At 39.0% G+C, this 9,134-nt stretch overlaps 1 protein-coding gene across 1 annotated transcript; it reads right to left on the reverse strand.

Moving 5' to 3' along the window:
* Positions 1 to 5,903: 5,903 nt before the first annotated feature.
* On the reverse strand, positions 5,904 to 6,800 carry LOC123811817 (ADP/ATP translocase 3-like). The gene has a single exon (XM_045828314.1). It carries the CDS (start codon positions 6,798 to 6,800, stop codon positions 5,904 to 5,906), a length of 897 nt encoding a protein of 298 aa, XP_045684270.1.
* Between the last annotated feature and the right edge of the window lie 2,334 nt (positions 6,801 to 9,134).

Genomic DNA, 9,134 nt, shown 5'->3' on the forward strand with positions numbered 1-9,134 from the left:
CCCTTCTCTCAATTCACTGTGTACCAGTCCACTCTTACCACCTCTTCTATAGGTATGCTCCCCCAAATAAACTCTTCATTTCAAAGCAATTAAGCTATCATTCTGTCATTTTTATACCAACTTAATCAAGTCCGAAAAACTATTTTTTCACAGTATTTTCCCAAATTGTTCCAGTAAATAAAAGATTGTGTTCTCTGAGAAATTCTGCCATCCACTTTGAACTAGTAATGGAATAATGAGTATGAGAGGAGGTATAATATGCATGTATTTTTTAAACTGTTTCAGATTACAAAGTTGTACGCAAACTACCCTCAGACCCAAATGAACCTAACTGGCATAATTAACTGTGACACTGATGTTAGTCACACCACAAACCAGGGCTTTTAGTGATATCACAGCACCTATCACCTCACATTTTGGACCAAGAATATCCACATGTTAGATCCTAACTTGCATCCTGTGAAAAAAATAATCTTTCCCCTTATTTTTACATTATCAGGATGGGCCTGATGGGCCCTTTGTATCTCTTGATGGGCCCAGTAAGAGACCTTTACCCACTTTTTAATTTATTGCTCTGTCTAATGAGGAATAGATATTTCAATTTTCCGAGCCATGGATAGTGTGTCAAATACTGGCTGACAGGGAGAGAGCATCACCATTACAAAACAAATTAGATAAAATGGATTTCCCGCAGGAAATAAAGGCCCATTTGCTGAAGCAGATGAAGGGTGTGGACTGACACAATCAGCAAATGTGCACTACAATAGAAGGATCAGAAATATATAACAAGTCACAGTATGGAGGGTTATTTCATAGAAAAATTAATTTGGAGAACTGTAATAAATCACATTTTATTTATTTATTTAAAAATATATATTCTATTGATAATGCTATTACAGTTGTCACAATTTTCCCCTTTTGCCTCCCTCCACCCTGTACCCCCCATTCACTCTAGTAATCCCCCCACCTTAGTTCATGTTCATGGGTCATGCATTTAAGTTATTTGTCTAATTCATTTCATATAGTGTTCTTAACATCACTCTGTCTATTCTTTACCTACCAATTTGTATTCTTAAGCCCTGCACCTTTTCCCATATCCTCCCCCTTTCTCCCCCCAACTCAGAAACCTCCAAATAATCTCCATATCTATGAGACTTTTCTGTTTTGCTTGTTTACTCAGTTTGTTTCTTATTCAGTTGCTGACAGTGATGAATTTATTGCCATTTTAATGTTCATAGTTTTGATCTTCTTTTTCTTAAATAAGTTCCTTTAACATTTTATATAATAATGGTGTGGTAATGATGAACTCCTTTAGCTTTTCTCTGTCTGGGAAGCACTTTATCTGCCCTTGGATCCTAAATGATATCTTTGTTGGATAGAGTAATCAGGGTTTTAGATTCTTGCTTTTCATCACTTTGAATACTTCTTTCCAGTCCCTTCTAGGCTACCAAGTTTCTTTTGAGAAATCAGCTGACAGTCTTATGCGAACTCCTTCGTAGGTAATGATCTGCTTTTCTCTTGCTGCTTTTAAAATTCTCTCTTTATCTTTAACCTTTAGCATTTTAATTATGATGTGTCTTAGTGTGGTCCTCTTTGTGTCCATCTTGTTTGGGACCCTCTGTGCTTCCTGGATTTGTATGTCTGTTTTCTTCTCCAAATTAGGAGAGTTTTCTTTCATTATTTGTTCAAATAAGTTTTCAACTTCTTGCTCTTTCTCTTCTCCTACTGGCTCCTCTATGATTCGAACGTTGGTATGCTTGAAGCTGTCTCAGGCTCTCCTTAGCCTATTTTTGATTTTTTGGATTCTTTTATCTTTTGCTATTCTGATTGAATGTTTTTTTTTCTCCCTTATATTCCAAAATCACTGATTTGATTTTCAGCCTCATCCACTCCACTATTGATACCCTGTAAGTTTTTCTTTATATCACTTAATGCAATGTTCATTTCTGTTTGGGTCTTTTTTATCCTGTTGAAATTCCCAATGAGTTCCTTGAGCATCCTAATAAATAGTGTTTTGAACTCTGCATCTGATAGATTGCCTATCTCCATTTTGTTTAGTTCTTTTTCTGAAGTTTTGTTCTGTTCTTTCATTTGGGCCATATTTCTTTGTCTTCTCATTTTGGTAGCCTCCCTGTTTGTTTCTATGTATTAGGTAGAATTGCTTTGACTCCCTGTCCTAGTATTATGGCCTATTGTGGAAAAGCAAGCCTATAAATTGGATGAGGCAGAGCCTTGGGTAATTGCCTTGGCAGGGCAACCCATGTGAACCAGTTTGATAGAGTCTCAGATACGGTGTCACTGCTTTGTGGCTCTGTGTGGGTGAGAACTCAGAGAGTGGACTATGCCACTCTCTGTCCTCTGGAATTTTGTCTGGCAGGAAGCTGTCCCTGGCCTGATGCCAGATACTTCATTTTATCCCCATATGCCACTGGTGCCCTTCCTGCTGCTGCCCTGATGCTGGAGCCCAGAGAAAATGAGCCTGCGTAAGTCCTATGCCTTGTCCTCTTAAAGAACAAGGAAATGCCACAGAATCCCACAGTTTCTTCTACTGTCCTAACCCCCACTGGTTTTCACAGCCCAAAGTTATGGTGACTTACATTCCTGGCACTGGAACCCTGGGCTGAGTGGTGTGGGGCTGGGATTACTCACTCCCAAGGTACCCTTCCCAATATTTATGTACCACCTGTTGGGCATGAGACCACCCATTCCATGTCTCTGTATCTTAATGTCTCCACTCCTCCTACCCATCTGCATAAATGTGATTTCTTTCATTCCTTGTTTGGTGGACTTCCATACAGCTAGCTCTATTTTCTGATGAATCTGGGTGATAGTTGTTTTGTGGCTTATTTTGCTATGGTAGTGTGAGGAGGTGAGCCATTTTTACCTATGCTTTCCTCTTGACTGGAAATGGTAAACAGTATAAATACGGGGTATTATCCATTCATTAAAAATGTAGTTAATAGATTTTTTCAAGACCTGAATTTGTACCAGAAAATGTTCTAGCTGTTGTTATTAGAACACTGAGCAAGACATAAAAGAATTCTGCCTTCACAAATCATATAGTGTTTTAGAGTGTATTAATAATAATGTTTTGGTGAAACTTATCAGTATAAAGAGATTCTCTGTAAAGTGTAGCAGAAAAATACAGCAACCTTAGAATGGATCCAAGATGTAAATTAATATTATGAAACTCAAATTCTTCTGGATTTCTTCCATTCCCTCTTTTTTGTGAGTATCTATTTCATTCTAAATATTCTCTTGCAAACTGACTTATGTTTCCCAGACTTCATAGAAGAAAATGTGTCATGTAAACAGTTCCCAGTTTATTATGTGATAGTTCAGGCATGCACATTCTTTCTAAATTCCAAAGTTCCCAGAGAAGAGATCCTATGACTGTGTGAATGGATGATCACCATTGGAACAATTGTCTGTGTGCTCCACACAACACACAAAGTGGCATATATTAGTATTACCACAGCTACTGCTGCAAATATACACATCCAATATCCAATATCATGGGTTGGGAAGAAGTTACGCTTAAAGAAGGAGAAAGAAGGTTGTTGTGTTGTGTTTTGTGATAAGAAAAATATAGTCTTTAGAAGTAAATATGCAAAGAAAGGGAGAAGAGCTCCCATTTGCTTTAGAGAAAAGTAATGAGCTTCCCACAGAAAAAAATATTTCTACTAAGTCTTCAAGAATAGGTAGCATATCTTGATATCCTAGTTTGGGGTAAGCCTCAAGTCTCACCATATCTTTCATTTCATTCAAGTAAAGTTATAAAACATTTCTTGTGATAGAAACACTCCAGAATTAATAGTTCTTGATGTGATGCTCATTAAACTTCAATGTGTATATGATCATCTGGGAAAGCCTTGCTAAAATGCAGATTATATTTTCAAAAGTCTAGGAGATTCTGTATTTCTTAAGCTATTAGATGATGCTGATAATGCTGATGCACAGACTACATTTTAAGTTACAATTTCTAGTGTACTTTGAAAAAAGATTTATATTTAGAGTTTAATATGCTACTTAATGTATGAATGAATCAAATGATAACAGAATTAAACATAATCAGATCTTTTTTTAAGTCAAAAGTCAAGTATTTTAAGGATTGCACAGGATAATTATTGTCAATGCTATCTCATATAAAATAGTTTCTTTTACTTATTTTTTATATCTGTAAACAAAGCATTTTTGTACCACGTTATTTTTACATTTGATTTATGATCATCTGGTTCCTTGTAATTATCTTCTGTGTCTTCTAGTAATCTTATAAGAAAAAGCATGCACTGTCCGCTGGAGTTCATGCAGAGAGAGAAGTTGAACTGTGCAATAGTCACAAAAGAGGCCTCAGCAGATACCATAGGTAATTCCAAGCTGGCCCACAGAGATGTCTTTAAATAAAGCAAAGGGCTAAACTCTTTTTCTTATGCATTGATTCAGGCCAATATTCTGGGGAGGTTTTAGCATGATCCATCTACTGCTGAAACTCCCAGAAGTTGTGGGATGAGTATCCCAGTCCTGAAAGAAGATCTGAGTTAGACCCCTAGCACTGATCACAGAACACCTATTGCATATGCTTAGCATCTGTCTTGTTCTCCTCATTCTGATCCCCCTCTTTCTCTGCCAGTACCTCTGCTGGTCTAGGTTAATTACCTGGTAGATAATTCATACTCTAGCCCCTGAGAGTTCTGAGGCCTTTGACAATGTCCTTCTGAAGCTATAACTGCTGCACTTGTTGATTATTGTCTAAATTAACCAGGACAATACCAAATGAAGCCCTAGTAGACTTCATGCAACCAACAAACACTTCTTCCTGGTCCTACTTTATAAGAGCAACCTTACTTTTTTTCCAGATGGCCAGGGTTGTTTACCCTGGCAAAACAATCCCGCCATCCCTTGTCTATTAATTTCTTGGTGGTCAGGTGGTAACTATAGCTTAAAGTTTAATGAGATTTTTATCCTGTGTCTCCTGGTAGAAAGATTCTCTTCCTGGAGACCTGTCTAGAGACACATATTAGATCCTAGAATTGCAGTGATGGAAAGCATATTTGACTCCACATGAGTCACTGTGAGAAATGCTAAGTGGAACTACTTCAACTTGTTTCCTGTACCCATCTATCCAAAATCTACAGGACACAAAATTAATTTGTGGTTTATAATCATTAATTTAGTGTGCATAATGTATCCTGGAAGTTGCCACTACATCCTTTCAGGGTGTCATTTGTAAGCAAGCACCTTATCTATGCCATTGAAGAGTGTTCCATTACTCAGTCTCCCCAGAATCTTCCTAATGGTATTAAATGAGACAAAACAAGTGTATCCAATCATCATAAGCCTACAGTTGCTTGTCCTTTGCTGTAAAGGAGGTCCCTTGTTTGATATGATGTGTGATAGTATCCCATATGATGAATCAGGCACTCTATTAGGCCTGGTCTCCCTTGCTGTCATGTTGAACATTTGGTGGCATAAATAGTTTAACCAGTCTTTTTTTTTCTATCTTGTTTTTATTGTTTGCAGCACAATGCCCAACATAGAATGATTTTACAAGTATTTGGATGTGCAAAAGAAGATAGTGATTAAGTATAAGGGAGAGACATGACTTTTTAAAATAAATACTTAAATACAGCTGGTCCTCCAAACAGCTAGGCTCTAGGTATGTGTAAGGGAGCTGCTCTGCCCCTGGAACCAAAAAAATGTCAAGATTCCCCTCCCTCTGTAATCAGTGAATGGAATCAAGGTGTCAGTTGTGATCACAATGAACCCAGTTCTAGAGTCCTCCCCAGCCTTTCACATGTGACCTGGCCAGGGAAAGACTGGAATTTCTGGAAGGTCAATGGTCTGAAACAGTGAAGGATTCTACATGATTCTCCAGGTCCCTGTGTCTAGACCAGGGGACACCCCTAGATGAATTTCTTCAGCTCGTCGTAAAGGACCAGCACAAAGCCACCGCCCATGCCCCTGAGGACATTGGACCAGGCGCCTTTGTAGAAGGCTTTGCATCCCTCATCCTTGAAGATCTTCCTCCAGCAGTGGACAGTCCCCCTGTACATGATCTCAGCTTCTTTGAGCCCAGACTGCATCATCATCCGCCTCCGCACGGTGTCGAAGGGGTAGGAGGCCAAGCCTGCCACAGCCGTCACTATCTGTGCAATGGTCCAATTCACTGCGATGTGTGTCTTCTTGGAGTCAGGGAGCATGCCTTTGGCCGTGTCATACAAGCCGAAATAGGCAGCCCGGTAGAGGATGATGCTCTGCACGGAGACGTTGAAGCCCTGGTACAGGCCACGGATGCCGTCAGACTTTATGATCTTCACCAGACAGTGTCCCAGGCCTTTAAACTGCCGCTCGATGTCAGATTTCCCCACGTCAACAGCCAGACGGGTTCTGGCGAAATCCAGGGGGTAGACAAAGCAAAGGGAGGTGGCTCCAGCTGCCCCACCGGAGGCCAGGTTGCCAGCAAAATACCTCCAGAACTGTGTGTGCTTGTCCACGCCCCCCAGGAAGACCTGTTTGTATTTATCCTTGAAGGCAAAGTTGAAGGCTTGCGTAGGGAAGTAGTAGATGACATTGGCCAGGTTGCCCCTCCAAAAGGACAGCACACCCTGTTCCTTGGGGATACGCAAGATGCAGTCCACAATGCCCTTGTACTGCTTGTCCACCGTGATCTGCTTACTGGCATGTTGCACCTGCAGTAGCAGCTTGACCCGCTCAATCGGGGCCACGGTCGTTTTGGAGATGGCGGCTGTGACGCCTCCAGCCAGGAAGTCTTTGGCGAAGGAAATGACCTGTTCCATCATAGTGGTGCCGAGGGCAGGACGGCAGGACGGCAGGCTCAGGGCTGAGTGGAGGTACTGGGAGCTGGAGGGTGAGTGCTGCCGGTTCAGCGCTGCAGCTGCCAGGACCAGAGTTTAACCAGCTTTACTGAGTGGGATCCCATTATGGTAGGGCCGTCGTCTGCCACTGTGGCTTTTCTGTTCCTGAGCCCATTGTGACAGAATGTGAGTGGCTAATGGCAGAGGCAGACTGAAGTCTCCTAGCCAAGACATTCTATTTTTAAATCTTTCTTCTTCAAGGTTCAGGGACAGCCAAGCAAGCTATTTGTCAAGACCCATAAAATATAAATACTAACACCAGGCCACTTTTATTTTCATGTACATTGGATGACTACAGTCACCTCTATAATTCCTGTTGACTGGGGGAATTTTTTCTCACTACTTTCCTTCAAGATCAACCTTAAGAACTGTTGTGTAGTAGTAATCCATTCAAGCATATATGGCTGAACTTAGGTACCTATTTGACGCATTCATGAACCAAATTCAGTATTTTTCCTCTTCTGATACCTGGTCATCAGAGGACTATAAGACCATAGGTGTGGACTGGGGTGGACAGGTCAGAGTAACAGTAGCATATGCCATGGGTGTTGGATTTCTTGTGTCCAATTTTCAAGTACAAGATTTCCCCAACTCAATGCAGAAATATTAAAACATTCTAAATTCTATACCAATAAATATTGCAATTTATAAATTATATAGCATAAATGTCAAAAAACAATTTACACTTAATGACTTAAATGTATTATTTCCTTATAATGAATAGGGATATATTATTGCATGTTAGCTTCGATTTATAGGGAAGACGCAATCATTGAACAAGATTTCCCTTAATTACTTTGAAAATAAAGATGATGATTTATAAATATATCTGATGTAAATGTAACAACAGACAGTTTTTAAAACCCAACTTTCAGTAGTGTAAATTTTCCTAAAGTTCTTTTCACTAGAGTTTCACTTTAGGATAAATTGAAGCTTTTCAATAGGACCATCTGGTCATCTATCAGACAGAGCCACATAATAGAGCAGTCTCAAAATGACAAAGAAATGAAGCAATGTTTAAAAGTAAAGGCAAAATGGTTTCAATTTTCCAGATTTCTGAATTGAGAGAAGACCGATTCAGTGACTGTACAAGTGGGAACACCACATTCAAGACCAGAACCATAATAACACTAAAATTCATGTTTTCAGTAGAAGTAGAAAGTATAAATATACAGTAATTTTACATGCCTGCAAATGATACAGCAGAGTCTAATAGTCTACCAGGAGACATTTTACACTATTAAAACTGTTTTTTTAAATGTGTAGATGTCTATAACTAAACTAAGAAAATAATTGTTTTTTTTTTTTAAAGATTTTATTTATTTATTTTTAGAGAGGGAAGGGAGGGGGGGAGAGAGAGAGAGAGAGAGAGAGATCAATGTGCGGTTGCTGGGGGTTATGGCCTGCAACCCAGCAATGTACCCTGGCTGGGAATCGAACCTGGGACACTTTGGTTCCCAGCCCGTGCTCCATCCACTGAGCTACGCCAGCCAGGGCTAGAAAATAATTGTTAATTGTTAAATTAACTTAAAAGTATATGTATCTGAGTGGGAAATGAGCAAAGGTGATTTTAATGGCTCATCTAAAATTTCTTTATGTCTACATCTGTGCATTAACAGCAAAAATAAAAGGTGCAGTGTAACTTGGCTGAACAAAAAGAAATACCACCTAAGACAGTAAAATCTCATGACACAGATCTGCTTCCTGAAACCTAAGTGGATTGGTAATTGTTCCTGGCTACAGTATGAACACTCTTGTAATAAATGAACAAAATTATTTTTAAGTAGAATCTTTAAAAATGTATTCCAATAGAAAAATCAAACATATGTGAATGTTTCAATAATATTACAGTGAAACCCCATTTGCCCATTGGCCAATGTCAACAATTATCAACTTGGGAGCCATCTGGTTTTATCTATACCCAACTCATTTAGCCACATCCCTAATTATTTTGAAGCAAATGCCAAATATAACACCTTTTCATGGGTAAATATTTCACTATAATCTCTAAAACATCAGGATTAATTTTTGAAACAGCAAGAAATAGACCATATGTATAAAGAGAAAATTGTGAAAGGGCATGAATTTTTCTGGCTCTCAAAATTCTCAACTGTTCATAACTACTTTGCAAAACAGTTACATAAAGTTTTTTTCCTAATAAATTATTTTCTGAAAACAAAATACACTTTCTCAAAGTTAATATGCACTTTCATATCAATCCCACCATTTGGGCTAATGGAAAATAAAGCAGTGGTGGAA

This window comes from Phyllostomus hastatus, unplaced genomic scaffold (assembly GCF_019186645.2).
Source record: "Phyllostomus hastatus isolate PE091 unplaced genomic scaffold, TTU_PhHast_1.1 phas_scaffold_78, whole genome shotgun sequence".
NCBI classification, from domain to species: domain Eukaryota; kingdom Metazoa; phylum Chordata; class Mammalia; order Chiroptera; family Phyllostomidae; genus Phyllostomus; species Phyllostomus hastatus.

Excerpts from the sequence above, each read along its gene's own strand:
- LOC123811817 (XM_045828314.1), bottom strand. The coding sequence starts at position 6,800 with ATGATGGAACAGGTCATTTCCTTCGCCAAAGACTTCCTGGCTGGAGGC.